The sequence below is a fragment of the Buteo buteo genome, chromosome 12 (genome assembly GCF_964188355.1).
Source record: "Buteo buteo chromosome 12, bButBut1.hap1.1, whole genome shotgun sequence".
Taxonomy (NCBI): domain Eukaryota; kingdom Metazoa; phylum Chordata; class Aves; order Accipitriformes; family Accipitridae; genus Buteo; species Buteo buteo.
The window spans coordinates 12,446,372-12,469,510 of NC_134182.1; the positions used below are offsets into that span (position 1 = coordinate 12,446,372).

At 40.2% G+C, this 23,139-nt stretch overlaps 2 protein-coding genes across 11 annotated transcripts in view; one reads left to right on the plus strand and one right to left on the minus strand.

Annotated features, from left to right (window-relative positions):
- Positions 1 to 23,139, plus strand: part of PACC1 (proton activated chloride channel 1) — a 124,073-nt gene that overhangs the window by 81,783 nt on the left and 19,151 nt on the right. For 3 of the 10 annotated variants that reach the window (XM_075042712.1, XM_075042708.1, XM_075042711.1), the window contains exons 6-8: positions 6,168 to 6,312; positions 9,414 to 9,518; positions 11,298 to 12,548. In XM_075042712.1, coding sequence (XP_074898813.1) covers positions 6,168 to 6,312; positions 9,414 to 9,518; positions 11,298 to 11,459 — 412 coding nt within the window. In that variant the 3' untranslated portion in view covers positions 11,460 to 12,548. Of the gene's footprint in view, positions 1 to 6,167; positions 6,313 to 9,413; positions 9,519 to 11,297; positions 12,554 to 23,139 lie in introns of those variants that run through there. The other 7 variants (XM_075042703.1, XM_075042707.1, XM_075042706.1 and 4 more) reach the window with 5 other exon arrangements.
- PPP2R5A (protein phosphatase 2 regulatory subunit B'alpha) overlaps positions 14,729 to 23,139 on the minus strand; it is a 47,491-nt gene continuing 39,080 nt past the window's right edge. The window contains exons 9-13 of the mRNA XM_075042702.1: positions 20,250 to 20,300; positions 19,172 to 19,291; positions 18,955 to 19,082; positions 16,728 to 16,829; positions 14,729 to 15,962 (exon numbers count right to left, since the gene is read on the minus strand). Coding sequence (XP_074898803.1) covers positions 15,830 to 15,962; positions 16,728 to 16,829; positions 18,955 to 19,082; positions 19,172 to 19,291; positions 20,250 to 20,300 — 534 coding nt within the window. The 3' untranslated portion in view covers positions 14,729 to 15,829. The remainder of the gene's footprint in view (positions 15,963 to 16,727; positions 16,830 to 18,954; positions 19,083 to 19,171; positions 19,292 to 20,249; positions 20,301 to 23,139) is intronic.

A 23,139-nucleotide genomic window follows, 5' to 3' on the forward strand; every position in this document is an offset into this window, starting at 1 on the left:
TGCTCTTTCATGTCTTAAGTTACTAGTATTACTTTTTAGAAAATGAATTGAGGACTTTTTCAGTGACAAAGACTACCTTTCAGCTATGCTTCAGCCATTTGTTGCTTCACTTTCTAAAAGTTTGAAGTTTGTGCTGGCTTACCGCTGTCTGCTGCTGTGGGTGATTAGGAAGTGTGCTGTCCTGGGCAGTGTGCTCAGGAAGTGCACTGAGAACACTAACATTTCTGTACCTTTGTTTTTTTGGGGTTTTTTTGGTTTTTTTTAAAGCAATTACTGTAAAGGTCAAGTCCCTAGATTGATTTGTTGTGATTTCATTGAAAGATTAATTATATTTCTCTGTATTACTAGCTTTATGTAAGATTTAACAGAATGAGGTAATTTCGTAGATGGGGTTTTCAAAATTGCTTCGTATTGGTTTGACATTGGTGCCATTGGAATAACCGATCAACCTTCCTCTAATTTTAACAGAGGTGGAATTAATCCTGTCTTGAACTTTCTTGAAAGTCCCGCCCTTTTTCCCACCTTGTGAGAATAAATTCCATACTTGATAGTTAAATTTTTGCTTTAATTTAAATTCAGGTTCTATTCTTCTCTCTGTGATCCAGATTAAAAGTTAGATGAGATATTAGTCACAGTGAGACCTAATAGAAAGCCTTAACTTGGTAATGGTCAGATGCTCAGTGAAAAAGGGACAGGCAGTAAAGGCCATATGCAGTACAAAATTAGGTGAGGGAGGAGAAGAGAAATAACAGATTTTATCATAACAAAGCATTCTTGGAGGCTTGGACATGGTCATACCAGTGCTTTTCAGATGCAGCAAAGACTGGAAGCATTCAGGCACAGTATCTCTGGGTGGCCAAACACCGATTACCTGAATTTTCTTTTTACAAAGCATTTCTACTTCAGTGAAGGAGAGCTCTTAAGTCATTAAGTACTTCCTGTAACTGTACTAAAAGGCCTCATAAAATGCGAATGTTCTGGATATTTTAGGCATTGATATTTTAGGGTGAGAAAATACCAGTTAAGAGTAGTGATGTAGAAGGTGCTACTTGCTCCTTCTGTGTTGTTTTTTCTTGGGTTTTGTGGCTCATGCTGCAGTTAGCGGTATGCACAGTGGGACCAATTCCAGCAAAGTGCACAACTGTTTGTATACCGCAAGCACTGTCTGAGACCACCCCTTGTGAAACACAGAGTAGAAGGCACGGTTGTGTTGCATCTGGTTCCTGGCTCTTTGCAGAATGAGCCAACTTACCAAGATACAACTTGGTCTATGCATCTTCCAAATCTTGGAAGCCTCATTTCTGTGCTCATTGTATCAATTTGCAGGTAAGCCATTTTAAAGAGCTGTTTCGTCTCAAGTTAAAACATGTACATCCTGCTTAACTTGCCAGTATTTCTGCAAGCAAGCTGTAAGTCTGCATGCTGCTGTCCCAAAAGCTTGTGCCACATGTTGTGCAAAGGCAGGTTAGGTGTGCAAAACAGCAATAAGTAGTATTGCAAAGGTCTTAGCTTCAAGGCTGTGTTTGTACCAGTGTAGGTGGATCAGTAAGAATCGTCTGCAAGCTGCCTGGGAGAAACCTGGATCGCAACCTCCTGCTTCCAGGTCTGCCAGGTCAAACCGGTTAGATGGCAGAATCTATCTTTGAAGAGATGGGGATGTGTCACTTTGTTCCTAGAGAAGCTGCCTTGTCTCAGTGTTGCAAGGCACCAGAACTGAAGCTGGGAAAGTGAAGGCTGAGCCTGGGTTATGTTTGGAGCAAACTGAAAAAGTAGGAAATGGTGGTGTCTGTTTGGGGATGCATCTTTTGTGCCCGTTTGCAGCAGGCAGTAGGAATGTGAGTTAAAAATGGTTTTGAACTAACCCAGATAACGGTAAAATTGGCAAAGGTATGTAGGCCTTTAAACTTAGTAGTAAATGATCTGCATGTCTAGGTGAAATACAGTAAGAGCAGCAGTTGTGTGCAAGAGGCCAGTAGTGTCTCTTTCATAGCATCCTCCAAAGCTTGGTACAAATTGTAGGGCTTGTCTTGCTCGGTATATTGTTGTCCTGGCATCCCGGAGCATGAACTGGACAGGCTCAGGGCAGGTTGAAAGTTTTATGTTTTCTCCTGACTATGAAGTACATGTGAAACAGCGTGCATATGTGGAATGTACTCATTCTGTCCACCTTTCCGCAGAAGAGAAAATAGAAATGATTTCTTGTTCATCAGCAGATGCTAAATTTAGTGGATGGGAAGTCTGGACTAAAATATCTGTAGAAACTGTTGTGTGTCCTTCCATATGACCTCTAGAAACTTCAATTACTGGCCACTGTTAACTACTTTTCCTGACAAAGTGTCTCACTAGTTCTGAGAGCATATTATTAGCACTGTGTCCAGCAACTTGTGTAAAGTGTTACCAAAGATGCTGAGATACATGCTAGAATTCATGAGATATCATAATTACCTTTACAGTTTTTTGCCATGGCTGCAAACAGCTTAGGTTGGGTTGGGCAGGCAGAGTGCTGTAAAATGTATGTGTAGGGTATTCCATCATCTTACATCACAATCTAAAACCCCTTGAAATTGGTGAGAAGAGTCCTGCTGTATCTACACCACAGTTTCTGAGTAGACAGTATTATTTGCAGCTCACTTTTGCTTTAAATAGCAATAATCATATCAGTGAAGGCTGCTGCAAGCAGCAGCGATAAGAAAAATGGCATCTAGAGACTTGTATCTTTAACGGTTTTTTTGAGGCATAGCAAGTGGTGAGGACTCAAGTAAGGTCCAGTTGTTTCTGTCAAGGGTTTTATTGTCTGCAGCTCTTCTGTTAAAATTGGATTGACAGACTACATGAAACCGGCACTGCTTGCTAGTTTTGTTCTGGCCTTCGCAGAACACTGCTGAGCTGTGTGCTATTGTTGGACTGTGCGTTAGAGGGATACTGCCACTGGCTTTTTTTTTTTTTTTTTTTGAAGGCAGTGGCAGCTGCTGTCTGTACCATATTAATTGGAGGGAAGGAAATAGTGAAACCCTTGCAATTTACCAAAAAAGCATAGCTAAAAATACAAGTTCCTTTCCTGAACTGTCATTAGTATAATATATGGGTTTAAGAAGAAAATCCTCTGAACATATTACTGACAAAACTATTGTTAGCGTAGCATGTAAAATAACTTACAGTCATGTGAAATGATTAATACCAGCCTGAACAGATCAGAGATTATTTAAGGGTCTAAACAGAGCTCCATGTTCAAGTCTCTGGTCTGGATTGCTGTGTGCTGAGAAATAAATTATAACAGAGAAGGATTGAGACTTTTGGTACCGATCCCATGGCTGTCTGAGAGTTTCCCAGTCTAGCGAAAAGCAAAAGCAATAAACACGAATTGGGTTTGACCCATCTGTGGTTTTGGCTCTTGCTGTTGTGTTGGAATCTGCTGGTGGGACGTCCTAAGCTGCTTCTGGCTCTTGTGGGTTGGTCAACAGAGATTGGTGTTAGAAGGATCCATTGCAGTGCTACAGCCCAGTCCAGAATTAGGTTAGCAACTCCCACAGTTGGGACAAATACAATCTCTCATGGTCTGACGTTGGTCAGTCTGTGCTGGGGCAATGGGTTCTCCGTTAGTAGTTTGAAATGTCAATGGTTACCAGGGAGCATTGGCTGAGAGGAGACCAGGGCTTTGTAGTTCATCTGAGTGAGACAGTGGCTTATTGCACTTCTCTCTCTCTGCTGTGATGTAGGAATTTTTGAGTGGTCTTCAGGTACCATTAATATCCTGGGAGAGCCTGGTGCAGGGTATTCCAGGAATCTTACCATACATCCAAAAGACAGTGTAATAGGTAGAACTTAAAAAAAAAAAAAAAAAAAAAAAAGTGCAGCCTTTGCAGGTTGTCTGTCTTTGGGGTGAAGAGGGGATTAAAAGAAACTGCCTGGAGAATTGTTCTTCATCTTAAAATCCCTTGCTTGTCTTGTGTTCACTTAGTTGCGTGTGATTTTTAAGCTGCATTATTTGCCCTCTGCTGTCATTTGTGCAAAGCTTGTGCCTTTCTGCTCTGCTCTCCCCTCCTTTTTTTTTTTTTTTTTTTTTTTTTTCTCTCCTGACTCTGGCAGTAGTCTGGGTTATGGGCACATGCAAAGAGATGCCTTCTCAGACCACTTCTCCACAGCTTCTCCTAAGATGTTATTAATCTTTCTCTTTCTAGCCTACAATTACTGTCGAAGGCAAAGTATACTACTGCTGTCTGCTTACCATGTAAGTTGTGGCTGTAACATTCAGCTCTGTGTCATAACTTCCTGCCTCAATTTTCCATGTTGGCTTGGAAAGCTTTTCTGGGATGCTGTATTTAGTCAGGCATTAGGTATATGACTGGCTGGCAGAGTGCTAATTAGGTATGTTCCTCTGAGTGGCAAAGCACCATGCTCTTCCATACTGTCCCACCAGCTGCTGCTGTACCCACATACCAAAGGGGGAAGACATCATTGTCAGGTCTCCCTATGTCATGGGTTTGTATGGTGAGGAGCAGTCAGGTGATGGGCTTTGTTCTTATGCTTTGCTTACATCTTCCTTGGGGAGGTTAGAGAGGTACACTGCCATCCTGTTGGGATCCCTGAACAAGCACCTAATGTTACAAACAGATAAAGATATTCCTGACTCGCTAAAACGCTCTTGGAGTATCATCTGTCTTGATGGGTAGCAAAGCGTGTTAGTTTTTCTTTCCAGAAATGCTCCTCCTTTCTGTTTGTATGCACAATGGAGTTCTGTGTTTGAGCCTATCACCCGAAGCCCTGACTTGAGAGCAATGGCTTTGCTAGGTTTTGCCTTCCTACAAACATACATGTATTCATCTATTAAGCCTTAGAAGGCAGCATAGTACAGAGTAGCCATCAGTATGGTATTCTTTTTATCAGTGCTTGCTTTTGCTGCCTTGTAGACAAGGCATCTTGGTTTGTAGGAAGGATCCCTGATTCTGAAAACTAAGGAAAAAGACAGGCAAAGTGCAAATCCAGTCAGTGCTGGTACAGGACAAATCTTCCTGATTTCGTCTGTTGTCTGGGACAAGAGCTTGCTGTTTTAGCTCTGCTTTTCTTCTTTTACTTCTTTGCATCTTTCTCCTGAAAGACCATAATACCTTAATCTCCCAATCACCTAGTCAAGCATACCCTCTGCCGTACAAGCAAAGTATACTCTTTCCCTTCACCTAGGAAGATGGATTTAATGTGAGTCAAAACCGTTTCCCTTTCCCTTGTCTCAAGGACCAGCATACGCTGATGTATCTCTGCAACCTGAAATCTATCTTTAGTAAAAATCAGCAGTCTGTGCTTTAATGATTCATGACTCCTAACAGTGGTTTACCCCTTCATTTCAAATGAAACCTTGCTGAAAAAGCAGCTGCATGGCCAGGCTTATTTCATAGAGATGACATGAAAGTGGCTAAAATCACAGTACTGAAGATCTCCAATAGCATGTCCTGTGCAGTTGGTAGAGAAAGGACGGAGACCAGATATGCCTTGGAGCTACCTCTTTACCACTTGCAGCAGGAGGGGTATCAGAAGCCTTAAAACAGCTTATAGTCACAGTATTAAAAAAAAGACACAAAGCAATCCTGATATTCTGGGCCTATAAATATGTGTGATTGCATATTGGGAAAACAGCCATGTTATTGCAGTTGGGAGCCTTACACCAAAGGTATAGTGTTTCCAAAATAATAGGAATAAACTGAATGTAAATTTCAAAGCATTTTAAGTATGTCTGCATTGCAAGCAGTTTCTTTGCATCCCAGAAATGGGGCAAAGCAGCCTGCCTTTAGGCTGCTCCTTCCATCTCTTGCTCCCTAGCATTGTGGTGAATTGTTTCCTGGGGTCCTGGCTCTGCTCCTTTCTGTCCCACAGATGACAGATGAGCAGAATAAAGCTCCCCTATAAGGCAGAACCATCCTGAGGGGCAGGCAGAACTCTAGGGTGGTAGGGCACCAGGTAAGTCTTCTGCAATGAAGAACACATGAATGCAAGTGCTACTATTAATCAAAACATCACTACTCACAGTGTTTTAGATATGCTGAATTTTAGCAGTTGAAACATAAAAGGAATTGTGAATACATTTTGAAGTGCCTGTAGGTCTGACAATCTCCTGCCTATAGTGCTCAGGTACTGCTCTGAGTTTGGTCAGTAAAGTAATGGTCTTTTTCCTTTAGTCCAGAAAAAGCAGAATTCATGAAGGACTGTGAAAGTTCATACTCCAGCTGGAAATTTTCTGGAGGCTTTCGAACTTGGGTCAAGATGTCCTTGGTGAAAACAAAAGAAGAAGATGGTAGTGAGACTGTTGAATTCAAACAAGAGGTAAAAATAGAAATAGGAAGAGTGTTTTGGGACCTCTTAGTTTATTAAGAACTATTAGTTACTGCCTCAGTTTTAATGATAACTGGCCAACAGAACCAGTTCTTGGGGCAAATAGCAATATGAGTTGGAAGACAGGTGGGTGGGTGGGTTGGCTGGTTGGTTAAGTGAGTGAAAGGTGAGGAGTTTGTGTTCTGTTTCAATGCGTCCATTATGCCACTTGCCACTGAGCAGTTTTGGCTGTACAATTACTTGCATTCTTTCCTAACATAGAGAGGTTCTGTAAAAGTGTACATGTCTTGATGTGCTTGGCTGTTGGTATGGCCTAGTGACATATCTCAGGAAAAGATTTAATGGGGAGGCCAGAAAAGCCAGGCCTTGAATGTGTTGTAAGTGACACCTGTAGTCTGAGGTAAGGGTCTAAAGAGATGACATAGAAATATTAACAAACACAGCTACCTTTAGTTCAAGGTGGGGAACAATTGCCAAAGGAATTCTCTAAATAATAGCTAGTATTGGAAAGAGGTATTGTTTAGGTTACCACAAGGGCTGATGTTAGGATGAAGAGGTAAACATAAGCCTTGTATCCTTTGTAGCATTCTCGTGCCTGCTTTTTGTTTGGCTTTGGGATTTTTAGCTGTTGAGTATCCTTAGAAACATGGAGTAGCATAACTTCTTACATCATTTAAAACTAGAAAATATGCAGGTGGAAGATGCAAACTTAGCTAGAGATGAAATGAGTTTGACTTTCATTCCTGTTTTGTTCACATTAATGGACAGGAAAATAATTGCGTTTTGAGTTTATTATCTTGCTGCCAGTGTTGGTTGGAGAGGAAGTGTCTCATCAGTGGTGAGAAATGAGAATTTTAAGAGCAGTCCTTTCCTGAGTATATCTTTCAGAGACTATACTTTCTTTTAGTCCATGGTACACTTGGGAAGAGTAGAGCTGTGACTGTGAGGTGGGAACCCTCCTACTCCACTGGAGGAGGACAGGAGGCAAATCCCAGAGTCATGCAAGTCCCAAACTAATGCCTCAGTTTGGAGGAGAGGGAAGAATGCATCAGTCAGCTGCTGCCATGTAAGCACTAACAGCAGCTGTCTGTCTGTCCTTCATCACCTACAGCTCTGTATCACTTGCCCTTTGGTACTTACCAAGTGTAGGATTTTTGAAAGTCCTCCTTTGTGTGCCCAAGTCTAATGTCTCTAAGAGGAAACAAAAGGCTGACTCAAACTCAGAAAAAGCTGAGCTTTTTGTGATCATAAACATCCATTTAGTCCAGCAGTTACAGACTCTCTGATCATCTGGGTAGGTGAACACTGTTTTGGGTTTTTTTGTTGTTTTGTGGGTGGGTGAGTTGGTTTGTTTTAAATAAAACCTAGGAAGTAGGAATCAGTACAAATGTGAATTCTGGGTTTCAGATCCATATTAATAATACAGCAGAAGTTGAAACAGCTCAGACATAAATTGCACTTGCTGTGTTTGACAGTACATCTGCTCAAATTGCATAAGGAAATCCATTAGCCTTTCAAATCTGAAATTGGGAGGTGGCATACCAGAAAGCTGGATACAAATATTAGGTCAAATAGCACAGTCAGTTTGTGAACTAGCCCAGTAGTCATTACTTTGTGTTTTCTTCCTTTCCCATTGCCTTCATTGAACTTTGTGTACTGTTTATTTCCTGGTGTGCAGTTTTCTTGAATGAGTGTAGTTGGGGTGATGGTACGCTGCAGTAAGTGAGCTGTGGAAGTATAGGGCAAGTCTGTAGCAAAGGTGTCTGACCAGAAACCATGAGATGGTGAAGCTCCCATATGCTCTGAATGAACATACATAGTGTTCTAGCTCCTGCTTCTACATGTTCACAGCCTAAAATCTGATCAGAGCAGGGTGTGTGGAAAAGACTGATAGAAATCTTCAAGTGTCTGTAAAGAAACTAAGCCATAGTAGATGGGAAGGTTTTGTAGGCCACCCCTCATACAATGAAAAGGCTTTTAAGAAGGTGAAAATAGCACACTGTTGAGGGACTTCCAATTCAGCCTTCCTCTACCTAGAAGAATAGGCTCCCAAAATATGGAAAGGGCAGTTTCCTCCATCTGTCTCATGTTCCTGTCAACCCTGAAATGAAGTTACAGTACTGCTGGATTCATTACTTACAGTACAGTACTAAACTCATATAGGAAGAGCAGCAGTATTCCCTTCTGCACACACCAAGATAAAAATACTCCTTTGAGGGCTGGAGAAGGGAGGAGTCCTTCCATCGCTTGTTCAGCTGTAACTCCAGTGTGCGTTCCTGCTGGGCAACTGTCTGGCTCTTGAGCAGTTTATATTGGCTCCTAGCAGCAGGGGGGTTAGTGCAAGCTGTGTTGTTATTGCCTGTGTAGCTCCCCTCTGGGCTGGGGGTGTGTGTTACAAGACAAGATCAATGTTTTTCTGAGGCCTGATGTCTTAATACTTTTCCAGAGTGTGGTTCATAAGACTATGGTTTCAGGTGGCTGCAACATCGATCTGGTATCCTAAACTGTACCCTGGTGGAACTGTGCTAGAACTCTCTGCCCGTCAGTGCTAGTTTCAAATGGTAATCTAGTAAATAGGCAGTACTGGGAAGTACGGTTTTAATTGTTAATATCTAGGCTTCTTTCCCTTCCATTTTCACTCTGCATGTGCTGGCATCTTCCAGTCTATTCTACAACTGATTTTAAAAAAAATCTTCCTGCCATCATCATGTAGTCTGGTAGTTTAGCATTCATTCATAAGAACTTTCCACATGCTGTATTACTCCAAGTAAATGAGTTTTGTAAATGAAATTTCTCCCCTTAAAAGGGAAGAACTATGTAATAAAATAAAGGCCCTGGCTACCAGTGTAAAAATGGTATTGCAGTGTTTTACTAAGTGAGAAATAGGAAAAGAATATGAGCATGAGACAGATGGAAGGAACTGCCCTTTCCGTATTTTGAGAGCCTATTGTTCCAGGTAGAGGAGGGCTGAATTGGAAGTCCATGAACAGTCTGCTAATTTCACCTTCTTACAAGCCTTTTCTGTTGCACAGACTCATTTACACCACTGAAGAACATAACCTGTACATTTCTTTTTTTTCCCCTCTCCCCAGACTAGCGTGGTTAACTATATTGACCAGAGAACTAAACCAAGAAGTGACCAGCTGTTTTTTGTGGTATTTGAATGGAAAGATCCTTTTATACAGACTGTTCAAGATGTGAGTAACATGCTAGTCTCTTTTTGAATTGTTGTCCGACTGTATATGCTCATGGTTTGTGTGGGTGTGCACATGCCTCTGTTACCTCACTCCAAGCAGAAATTCAAAGGAGGAGGTAGGTTACTTCTGAAATTCCAGTCTAGGCTCTTCCTTATATCCAGTAATGCATATTCTGCAGAGGTCAAGACCATCTGTTGCCTTTCCTTGGCTTGGTGACACTCAGCATTCTGTCTGCAGCTAGAGGTACACATAGCTAAGAAAAAGCACATCCCCTGTGTTTTGGCAAAGTGTAGCTTCAGGTCAAGTCTGAACTTTTTGCTTAGGGAAGTGTGCTTGGATAAACAGATTTAATGAGTTTTTTCATTAATTGACAAGCAAGAAACCTAGGCTTAAATCAAAATAATAAAAATAGCCTAGTGTATTTTTTTATCCATTACTAGAATACAGTCTGGTACTGCATTCAAGTGCACAAAACGCAGCCAGAGGTGTATGATGTGCCAGACAAGACCACAGTTGGTCCCTGGAGTGCTTAAAAGGTGTGCAGGTGTTTACTGCAGGTACATGTGCCTTAAGCATGAGCTAGATCTTGTTTTCCTAGTGTTCTAGGGGAGAAGGTCAGATACATTTGCCCTCTCTGGAAGAAAGTAGAATGGCAAAGTGTGCAGAGAAAAATCTGTTTAAAATTTTGCATTTAAAGTGGCCTTACCTGACAACCGAAGTCCATCACCAGCCCAAACCACAGAGTTCTTGTTTTCTTGCCCAAAACCAGAGTATGAATGCAGACTGTGTGGTGCACGAGTTGGTGGTTGGTCCTTTGAACTCCTGTGGTCATGTCCATGCTGGGGCCAGGCACCTCCTTAGCCTTGAGAGCCTAGTCCTACTCCTGGCACCTCTCGTTCCACTCTGCCAGATGGGGTTCGCACCTCTGCCGCCTTCGAGCTGAAAGCTGCCCTTGATCCAGTGGATTGGGGGTGCTTGCTTACTCTTGCTAAGAAGCCATAGTTCACAAGCACTTGCAGCCAGCACTGCTGCTGTTAGGAGGATTAACAAATATGGAAAGCCTGTTTAAGACCTTCTGGCTCAGGTGGTGACCTAGTGACACTGCACTTACGCTGACCATTGGAGTTGCAGACTCCACGGGAAGTCCCAAAGCTGTGTGCTACCTTATTGCTGCCTAAGCCTAGCTCTGCTTGCTTCATCTGAGATCCTAGAAGTCATCCTTGTGCCTAGAGGTGCGAGGAGAATTGCAAACTATAAATAAACTTAACTACTCTTGAACCAAATGTAGTTAAAAATAGAAGTATAAAATACTTGCTGTAGGTCTGCAGAAACAGTTGCCACTGTCAAAAGTGGATTTAGCATTACAATGCTGTCTTGTTAAAGCTTCCCAGTAGTCACTTCTTTTAGCTTTGTCTTCTGGAAGATCATCTTTAATGTGCTACTTATTTTTGTAAATCTTTAAATAATGTAATAAATTTAATCTATAATCTTGAAATTAGCAATTTAACTGTATCTCTAGTGTTTTAAACAATTGAATATCCTGAAATAGTCTAAAAGGGATTTAGCAGCTAATACAGTGTGTTTTCTTCCTGATGGAAGGAATTGGAAAACTGCGGTGTGAGGCAGATGTGTGGACAAGGCACTACAAGCCACCTTTGCAGCATAAGGGAATATGCTGAAAAACACTTCCATTTAAAAAATGGAGTTGTTTGTTATTGAATAGGTATAATAATATATGCTAAATCAGATGAGGGGAATAATATTTTTAATCTCTTTCAGATTATCACAGCAAACCCCTGGAACATGATCGCTCTCCTTTGTGGTATCTTTTTGGCTCTGTTTAAAGCAGCAGACTTTGCTAAGTTAAGTGTTAAGTGGATGATCAAAATCCGAAAGAGACATCTGAAGAGGAGTCGTCAAGTAATGAACCACATAAACTGAGAGTAAGACTGCCTTTTAACTATTCGTAGCAGAAGGGGTAGAAAATAACTGGAATAAACTTTGATCAGCAATACAGCAATTAAAGATGCAAAACAGGTATGTTTTCTTCCAGAAACACGGCAGCTGGAAGAACAGCCTAGTGAATGGGCCTTTGAACTTCAGAAAGGAGCTAACTCTAGGACAGGTCTAACAAACTCATGCTTTCCTATTTCAAATTTAACAAGCTTACCTCAATATATGGGGGGGAGCGGGACTGGGGGAAAGGAGAGAATTCACTGATGTTCAAGAAGTTAACACTGTAGTGGTTAAGTTCTAAAAAAATGGACAGTGAATGCTTCTCAGAACAGGAGACCATTTAACTTCTGCATGAGCTATGACCTGCATCTACTGCCATAACACAGTTACTGCCTTGACTGTGGTTAGTGGAAGGTAAAGCACTCAACAAAAGTCTAGCCTCCCCTCTCTAAAGTATGTGTTAAAACAAAATACACTGGAATTCTATGATGTGTCATTTTTTGAAGTATAGTGACTTTAATATTAAAAAAATACTTCCAATAAGATATTGTGTACATTCATTGAAACTACCTGCTCTCAGATTCAGCTGGAGCTTTACAGGAGGTAGTCTGGGCAGGAGTACTACTGCAAGAGGGTAAGGTGAAAACAAATATTTATTCCTGATCAGTCCAACTCAAAGTAAACTCAAGCAACTCTGTACCTGGGCATCTGAGCTGATGATAAGAGTTCAAAGTATCTCAGGCTGTTCCTCTTTCCCCCAGTCTTTGCTAAGGAAGTGAAAAATAATCTTTCATCAGCCTGGCATTTAAATGTGATTATTTTATAGAGAATGCATGCTAACTAACTGCGCTGTGGTGGTGGTGTCTTTTTCTTCCTTATAAGTAAGTCAAGTCCCTTATTAGTCTAGATGCCTAGCTCAGACTTGTGGAGTCTGCAGAGCAGCAGTACGCCACTGTGTTTGCTCTGAAGACTTCGTTGCAAGGAAAGGAGGATGCCAAGTCATATTCTGCTTCTTCCATCCTCTACTAACAGAGTATTAATATAGTAATAAGCATATAAAAAGTACACCCTCGTTCTTTTTTTCTTTGCCTTCTAAGGAAGCATTTTGGAACACAGTTTACTACTTCCAGCTGATCAGAGCAAATCAAGGCACTGTATTGACCAAACACAGCCTTAAACAAGGGAGCAACAACTCATTGTAATAAGAAAAACACAAAACAGCAGCACTGGCTGCAGGCATGGAGGCAGCATACAGGTTCTCCTGTGTCCAGACAGGTGAGGGCAGGAGGAGGTGACAGCCTACCAGTCACTTGCAGTTACTGCTCTTGCCTCTTTCCTAGGTCCTGTGTTGGTGCTTCGAGCAGCTTGTAACTTGAATGGTATAGTCTGAGCTCACTTGATCACACTCTTCTGGGAAAAAAATAATGTTTGAATGGAAGGACAGGTGGTGGTCAGTCAACACTTTCTGTGCAGTATCTTGCAATGATGGTTCTGGTCCTGCAGGGCCAACATTGTACCTGCCTCAGGTGAGGTAGTTAGCATAGCACGCAGCAAGTGAATGAAGTTAAATGAGCAGTGAGTAACAAAGACCAAACACTGCACTGTTGAAGCAAACTATTTGAGAGCTACTTCATCCCTAGGTGCTGGTGTGGTGGGGAATGGGACAAAGTCAGGGCCAGGGAGGGGTGGTTAGTAAAAAAAACACACTTAGACCATCCATAATCAAGAAAAACCCTGTTCATTTTGCTATGTAACAGCCTACACTGGTAGGAAAGTATTCCACTGACTTCCCTTGTCAGCTTACAGCCCTTTGCTTTCCCAACTACACTGCCAAGGGCCTGTTCTACAGGTAAGACAGAGACAACTGAGCTTTCCTGACTCCTCACTGTCAAAGAAACAGCCAACTGTTTCTTTAACAAATGATATTACAGCAGCTATTTCTTGGATTTTACAAAAATATTTAGAAACAACAACAATTTGATCAGGTACTGATGCATCCTACTGCAGTTTTTGTTCTTTTTTTGCTAATGATGTCAGAGAAGGTAAGTTAGAATATAACCTAGGCCCAGCTCTGGGCTAAGTAGGAGGTGTGGTTAAATAAAGGATGCACTCCTTTCTGCAGCAGTTAGTTAGTGTATTTTTTTAAAAATTCCCACAGTAGTCAGCTTCAGTCACTACATCTCAGCTATCAAGATCTTTTTTGTTTTATAAGGAAATGTTACTAGAGCAGGCCAGCTGATTCCAGCCAAGAAATCTTTCTTTTATATACCTATTTATAGGAGTGATTCTAAGAGCAAGTGTTGCACAATTTGTTTGAAATGGCCTCTTATAGCTACTGTGTTGCTCTTCTAATACTTACTCTTGATGTCCATATCTGTAAATTTAACAACTCATAATAATTACAAATGCCAGTAATTTGTTCTTTCTGCCACAGCAAGGTTAAGAGTTAAGATTCCCCAATGTCTGTATAATTTATTTCCTTTAGAGTGTAGGACAGCTGAAAATTATTTTTTATCTCAAATTGGGGCTTTTATTCTATGGAAAAAAGGCACTAAAGTACTAAACCAAGGTAAGTGTCTGCATGACAGTCATTTCCCTCCTGAGCTGGCAAAGTGCACCCTTGCAGGCCCCATAGTGTTTCACATCTGGCTTCAGGGCTTCCAAGAAGCACCAGGGAAAGTAAAGGATTTTTTCCCCCCCAAATTTTGGGCAGCCACCTACCATGGCAGAGTCTGCTTTGGTCAGCTAATTATGTAGTTATTTTATACAAAACTGACATGTAGAGAGTAGCAACTAACTGGTTTTCATCAGATGGAGCTACTGGAAGCATAAACCCCTTCAGGCAGTGTTATTCCCATTTCCTCTGTGAAACACAACTACTTACAGACAAAAATGAAGTAACTAACAATAAAAGCATAATAAAGTCAACTCAGTGTAGTAGAGACATCCCGCCCCTCCCCCCCCCCCACCCCCCCCCCCAGAAACTGCTTGAATAAAGTCCGTAAACCAGCCAAGCAATAGGTAAGAAAAGCCCAGGACACCTGCCTCAGCTATTCTGACCACCCCAGAGCAGAACAAAGCCTTCTGCCCTACCCGCCAAAAATGAAACCCCAGCAGCCTGCACCTCCAACACTTTTGCCACTCAGTGAAAAGCCACAGGTTATTCAGACACATGCAGTTAAAAGGTTGTTCATAAAAGCCATCCTAATGCTCCTGGTCTTTATAAATACAAAGATGTGATATACAGCACTAAATACAAACATAAAGACTTTATTGAATGCTGCTCAATTCCCCAAAGATCTTTCATTACAAAAGTTTTCCACACAACTGCAATTTAAGAGATTGGAATGGTACTCTGATAAAATATGTGAAAAAATACTTGATCAAGTAAACAGACAAGACTTCTATTGTCAACTTTCCACCTTTAAGAAACAGACTGCATTTTCTTTAAATAAAACAAGGAACTATTTATCAACATCCTTCCCTCCTTACTAAAAAAAAAGAATAATCCCAATTTTGGTCTCATTCTTCAGTCCATGAGATGCTAAAACTAATGCAGAAACATCCAAGATGATAGACAGATAGTATCTCAGAGACCTGCACTACTCTGCAAGGGGTCCTTAGGCTGATGAGAAGCATCATTGATGGGCTCTCCAGAGGAAGCTCCATCCTCAGCTGCAGCTGGAGGAAATTTCCAAGTAGCCCAGGACCAAGAGGCAGCAAGAATGGGGTAGAGGCACTCACCAAGTTGTAGGTCAGACACATGGACCACCCCAACCTGTTCAAGCTGACTTTCCCTACTTTGCCTCACTCTAATGTGAACATTACATAAATCTAAATCTGAATCCAATCAGGAATTCAATGACAGCACCTTTCAGTGCTGTAAGGGGCACATACTGAGTATCTCAAGTTACTGGTAACGTACCTTGGTTTTATTTGAGAAAATACAGCACAACTAGAAGCCTTTTCTATCATCTTAACCGAAGTATGCAGCGATGTGAAAAGCACATATAAAACAAGGAAGAAATGTACATAGCAAACTATACCACCTATGTGCAACACAATCAAAAATTCAAGTCATAATTCTCACCACTCCCATAATTATTTCACTCATTAAGGATGATAATTCAGTTCTATGAAACACTGGAAGTGACAGTATATCAATAATTAAACAAATTTACAATATGCTGTGGTAATGTCATCACTTAACTGCTGTATTTAAATTCAAATCTTTACATTTGCCAGAGAAAAAATTGGCTGTTGCTATTATACTGATGAGGTTTCTTTTGCAAATCCTTACGTATTTCAAAAGGGTACAAAAAAGTATGTCTGCCGAGTAGAGGTGGTCATTTCTTTTATTTGGCACTTGTATTGTGTGCATTTAGCACATTGTGAGTGCTGTGCTGCTTTTCTGCCATAGCCTTCTTAAGCTTTAACTCCTCTAGCTTTCTCCACAACTCTTCACGTTCCAATTCTTTCTTTTTCTCTCTGTAGAAAAGAGTGAAGTATCAATTTCAGATGTGTGTTAAATGCAATGTAGAGATGCAGTTACTTAACAACTGTGATTTACATCTAGTAATTCCTCTTGTAAGTTTTCCTCCAAAGCTATTTTTAGAGGCAATTACAGTTTCCTCTATTAAAAAGCAAGCATACAAATTGGTAACAGTTAGTGGTAAAACTGTAACTTTGCTCCAACAAACTCAGACAACTGCTGTAGCATGGCTTTGCACAGATGACTGCAATTCTAAGGAGGTTTTTTGTCACATGCAAACAAATTAAGGGACTAAGCATCTTTGGGGGAGAAAAGCACAACTACTGAAGGGAGACTTAGCACATGGTTTCAGCTGGCCTAGGATGATCTATGCCCTGCTTCCCTTACTGCAGGTAAGGTACTGCTTAGTAGGCTAAGAGGTGTTTTAGCCAAGCTATGAAGTACTCTCCAGCTCAGCTTGCTTCAGGCAACTCCCCCTGAAGCAGCAGAGCTCTGTTCTGCCTCAGAGGAGAGCACACACTCCCTGCCCAGGCAGGGTGGGGAGCTGGGGCCTTCCTGCCGCCTCCCTGGGCTTCAGCTCCCACCACACCGCTGACACACACCTGCATGGGTGCTTCACTCCCGTGACACCCAGCAGCCAGTCTCTGATGAGCAGTTCCACTACAGAACCCCATAGCCACAACAGTTAAGTTTCGTTTCTTTTCAGCTGGTACATTTTAGATACGTATTCATCAATGTGCACTTGGAAGAAGAATTGGTACCTTTGCCTTTCTGCTTTATACGAGCTTGTAAGTTCATCAAAAAGCTTGCCATCCATTTCCATCAGGGTTTTCAGCACATTATATACCAGTGCCACAATAGTTCTAGAACAGAAGGAACACAACCATTAGAATTAATCAACACAAAATTAACTTCAGTAAATGTGTTCAATTTCTTTTTTGGACTCTGAGCTTCTTATTTAAGATACTACTGTAAGGTCAGAGAGTTTCTGAAACAAAATCCTTTACTATAATTTCCCCTGTAAATTCATAAAATGCGTATTTAAACATTTTTTGAAATGGCTACTTAACCTTAATTTCCTGACTCTTGTAATTGTACAGGATATAATTATTAGTACTGTGGCTGTACTATAAAGCCATTCAATTATGTTAACGTTTAATAAACCGAGTTTTAACATTACTCAAATATTACAAAATTGTTGAAACATGAGAGTCTAGAAAAATAAAACTTGTGGCTAATAGCTTCAAGACTGGGCAAAAGAATGCAGCAGAGGAACCACAGGCACATGGTTTAATACAGCTACTAAACACTCTACCAGAAGCATTTCTGGATAGCAGCTAGTTTTGCTGCATATGACCCATTAGAGAACTGAATTGAGACCATCAGGTGATGGTTTCCAGTACCTTCGTTTCTTTAAAAAACTAAGCAGCCTGGGCAATACTGGCTGTCTGTATTTCCACATTAGGTATTACTCTTCTTTTTGTGAAAGCATTCATATTTCAATAAATTATCTTAAATTTTATGTTGTTTATCTCCTTTAAACCCACTCTTAATTATAGAAAGAAATGCAAAAATAGCAATAAAATTAAACATTAAAAAGGTGCCTATCATTAAGCTTATCACTAATCAACAAAGCAGGTAAACTGTCTTTCCCATCTTTCCCCTCACTAGCAGTTCACCTTCACACAGCAGTATTGGTTGTAAGGTTGTAGAGCAGGGGTGCCGCAGTGTCTTGTGACCTTGAAAAATGAGTGAAAGAAAAATCTAAGGAAGTAACCAAAGGACCAGGTTTGCCTGTTCAGGACAGTCTTGTCTGTTGTGGCACCAGGAAATCTCCCAGCTATTCACTGGAGGCCTTATGCTCATTCAAAATGCAGAGTACATGCAGCCTGTCTACACACTTTTTTTTTTTTTTTTTTCTTTTAAACACTGGCTTTCACGTGGTTTGAAGGCAAAAGCTTATTCGGAATTTTGGTGTCCGGAGAGGAAAAGCTCGATTTTGAGCTAGTAGTTAAGTCCATTTCTCTGCCCTCCAAAACAGATTAAAAACAAAGGGTTAGACTTTCTTCTCCAAACTTCTTGGTCCTCAAGGTACACAATTATCCTGTGTCTTTCACTTCCTTCATAAAGAGCAATTTCTGTTCTGCAGCTAGGGAAAGGGGGACATCCTTCCAATTTGTTGAGGTCCCAAGTACTGCTCATGCTCTAAGAACCAGTTCTTCAAAATGTATATTCAGTCTCAGCTGATACATTTGAAACTAGACACACCATCTAGATAAATTCAGAATAATTTCAGAGCCTCTTAAGGGCTTGTGGGAGGCTCCTGCCTACCCTGGCTTTCGCCTGTACGAGCTTCACATTCTGCAAATTGACTTGCAACTCAATTCAGGGTGCTGGACACAAGCAAAACTTTGCTTTTTAGTATTTCAATATAATTACTGCTTCTTTCAAACATAATATAAAAATACTAATATATAACTTGTGGCATTAATTGTAAAATGAAGTAGTCACTCATTTCTCATTCCTACCATCCTTTATAGGAGTAGGCATTGCTCTTAGCTCTGGTAGTATCTTTTCCCCTTCTTACCTCACTGGGCAGCAATAACTACTTAGGAAGAGACTGACAGATTTTTGTTCATCTAAAGTAGTAAAGGACAGCAAAGCATAAATACAGCAGAAGCATCCCTTGGAAATTGTTTTGGTCTAAGCAGTATTAATTTGCATTTTTAACTAACACATAAGATCAAATGTGATTACAATATGAAGACCATCATCCAATTTCCTCAATAAATTCCAGGTCTCCATCATAACAATGCAGAACAGTGAAAGCATGATATAGCTGAAAAGGACATCCATTTTTGCACCCATAGTCTCATGGATTTCATCTGATTTAAATAAAAATGAAGTCACATTTACAAGCTACGATACAAAACTGAAACAGTGGACAATTTATTTATGGTACTATAGATAAAGTTAAACATTACATACGGATTCCAGTGTTCTTTGGAGATCTTGTATAAACTGCCAAACATAATTGGTAGAATTTTATCAATGTTCTCCTCAATCAGGCTAAGAATATATTCATTATTCCAGAAGTACAAAGCTCTTTCTGCAACCTAAAACACAAAGTTCAGAGGTCAACAGCCACAAAATAAATTACTACAAGTTGGTGTTTTGGGTTTTTTTTTTAAACTTTTTTTTTTACCTGAAAATGTGAACTTGACACACACTTGGATATTTGCTTAAATAAAGGCTCTTCTATTTTTTTGAATTGTGTCGGTTCTATTACATCTAAGATTTCTTCAATTTCACCTAAAAACATTACCTATTTGTATAAAAGAAATATATCAAAAAGCATGAGAATGTTTTATATCACCATTGTGAACAGAAACAAACAAAATACAGCATATACATTAGTCATGAACCCTGCACAGAACACTGCATGTAATCACAATGCATTAGACATCCACAGGTTTTTTTGCAGCCTTAAAAGTCAATCATCAGTTTCAGCTACCAGGTTACAGCTCTCATCATCTTTTGTGCAATTACCCTCAACACTTCACAGAACTGCTTCTGCAGAATATGGTTTTTTTACAGTTAAAAAAAACGCTAGAACATTTTATTTCTTCAAGAATGGCTGCAGGGATTACCATTATCTGAGCTCTCTAAAGTAGCTTTTGAAGTGATAAATATAGTTAACTCCCATTTTAAATTACAACGAGCAGAACACTAGGTAGGTTGCACAGAAAATTTTACCACCACACACAAACAGGGACAACAGCATTAAGGGACCCCATTTTTAAAGAGCTGTCGGAGGGTGGTATCTGGTGGCATAAATCAAACTCCTGATTTTTAAACTCATTTTAACTACATGGAAGAAATGAGAAAAAAAAAATTCCCAAGACCATTTAAAGTTATTTTTATACTCCAGAAAAAGAATGTATGCATGCTTTACTAGACACTTACTTGGTATTTCAAATGCTAAGTCTATGTCACACTGGCAATGACTACCTCCAGCCTGGTCTATATCTACTAAAATATTTCTCACCTCAGAAAATTGTTTATACAATATCTTAACTAGAATGCAACTTTTAATATAGTTTTAACGTAGTAACACCACAGTAAGAACAGACATACAAAACAATTGCACTGAGTTGCATGACAAAGATGAGTGCCTCAAGGAGCTTCAAGAACTGCAAGATCTCTTGAAAAGCACAGCAGAGGTAAGGTAGCCACGCTGCATTTTACATCACAGCAGACACCAGAAAAGAGACAAAACCAACCTCTTTCTGACTGCAAGTTTTTGGCCAAAATTTGAGCAGTCCTCTGATTACCTAGATTAAAAATACAAACAAGTTAAAGCAGAACAAGTTTTTATTACATACTTGATAAGATTTTTAAAAAGTACTAGTTTGCTTTTCCTTATCCAAAGGTTTAATGAAAACTGAATACAGCTAAATGTAGTTCCACTGAAAATAAATACTGTGCTGTCTCATTTAAATATTTATCTTGTTTAGGTTATCAGAATAATTTGGAACCTTATCACTTCACAAGTCTTTGATTATCTGTTCACACTCCACTCCCATCGCAGTACATATATTAATTGATAGGATGGTGATAACATCAAAGCATCACAAAATGAAGTTAACTCCCCTGTTGCTAGATTTCCCAGAATATTTTGTCTTCTACTCATCCATACTTTGGGGAGCACCTGTTTTGGTGTCAAGGTTTGAAGCCCGAGAGCAAGCAGTATAGGCTGACTGCACAAACAGGGCTATACAGAGGAGCCATGGCCCCCACCACTTCTGTTTTTCTTCTAGAATCTGAAGTCTTAAGACTGGAAACCAAAAAAAAAAAAAAAAAAAAAAGGATGTGAACTTAGAGAAAATATATCCCAGTATCTACATTGGAAACTATCTTACACAAGACTGGAAAAAAACATTGGGAAACTTAAAAAGTACATCCCCCAAGAAAAAAAAAAGGGGGAAGGGGAAACACACAACAAAGGCTGGAGGCCTGTTTCCTAGGAACAAACATCTGACATGGCATCTAAATCACAAAATTAATGCTGTCTGGGGGAAAAAAAAAAAAAGCAGCTGTAACTGTATGTTTCAGAAGCAGAAACATTCTCAGAGCCTTATAAACTTTAATTCTTATGAACTTTCATTGTGAGGAAAGGACCTCTATTTTTATGACACAAAAGCACCTAATTGATCATATCCAGCTGTAAAACTTAACTATTTGAACACCTTCCATATGTGGTTTTTGCCATGTTGATCTTTTTTTTTTCCCCAGCTTCTCAGCTGGCTATTTTATACACAACTATGTGCACTATCAAAAGTGATTTTCCAGAGAAAAAGTTAGTATGATTTTAAGTGCCCGCAAGCCTTTACCCTAGGATACTCACATATCCTGCTATTACAAAACTGAACGTCACTTCGAATGACACTGAGCAAATGCAGAAACCTCCGGCAGGTGGTAAAGTCCTATGCTTAAATCCACAAAACCAAAGCAAGTTACAAGGAAAGAACAGATTCCTTACAGAGCCTTGGCCATACAGTTCTACCTAGCTGACTGAAAGATGCAGACAACTGAAATATTAATGTCAGCATCTGACACCTGATGAAGGAGCAGGAGGTCTGGGCCAGCCCACGCAAGCGACAAGTTTGCCGCCTGGCCCACAGAGGCAGAGCTCCCTCCCTGAACTGCTCAGCTGGCGCTGCCCTGGCCTCCCTGCTGCCTCCACGGACAGAGCAGAAGAGCTGGGGCAGATGGCGCGGTGCGGGGGGGAGGAAAAATTTTGAGCTCCCCCATTTCACTGCAATTACCTGATCTGGCAGTCCTTCACTCACTTGCTTCTCCTCCACTCTCAAGGATGAGAATGAATTACATTTGTTTCTCTAGATTCATTAAAGTAGTCTGTGTAAATACACTTTAAATCTAGGGCCATTTTCTGTTAATTAGCTCATAACTGAATGACTCAGTTATGTAGTATTAAGATTTTATATTTTTGAAGAACAAACCCGAACATCTACAGGTATAACAGGTCATTCTGCCAACACCTTCCCTTCCCCTAGAACAATGCAAGTAAGCCAAAAAACTTCAGACAAGCACATTTGCCAAAGAAAAGCTGTGAGAACCTACCATACACCCCTAATTGGAGCATGAACTTACTAGTCTCAGAAGCATAAAAATGAGTTAGCTCTAAGAGTCCAGTTTCCAGCACTTGTTATTATAAGAGTGTTGAATATACTTTGCTACAGACAATCACATTCTCAACTTGATAAAGAAATAACGTTCCCGAGTATAATGGTGCAGACCTCAACAAGATACCTATTCCTTGCTCCTCAGAGTTACCAGTTTCCAGCTTGACTACGCTTTCATATTAAAAAGCTGATGCATGCATTTATATGTTCAAAGATTTTATTCAAAGAGATATTCAACATGCATGCAGATCTGAAATCTTGCTGCTCTTAGTACACCAAACTCTTAAGACTAATGTTCTTCCCCGAGCTACAAAATTCCCATAAAGTGTCTTACAACAGTAGGCACCTGTTAGAAAACTTATGTACAAGGACTGTATGTTTAGCCTGATTTCTTCAACGTAAAGGCCATTGCACTTAGCAGGGTTAGGTAACAAACTCTTCTTGTCAGCTCTGCAAACATCAGGACTGACCTAAGGCAGACTACCATAGTTACAAGAGCTCAAATTGAACGTCCTCTAAGTTGACCCTGAGTGACAATTCCTGCCAGAAAAATAACAGTAAGGTACTCATGAAGACAGCCTTCTGATGGAGTTCTTAAAATACTACTTAACCTAAAGCCAAAAAAAAAATTTCAAATGCTATCTCATCAGTTGCCCCAAATTTTAACATTTACTTTTCAAGCATTTCAGAAAGTTTCTTAAAGCTTCACTTCTTATCATCTTAGTAACCTTCACTCCTTTATAAAGCCAATTTTACTATACCTTCACACTGACGACCAAAGCAAGCACAGGCAGTGACTCTGCAGGGAGTTCTGATATCTTCTCCATTCTGAATTAATCTTTACCAATTAAGAGGCAAACAGAATTGTATATACCATAGTCCAGATGAAGTCTCAGAATTGCACTATAGCACTACTACTTCAGAAGCCCTGCTGCCTTCACTTCAAAGTTTGGCTTGCATCCTGCAT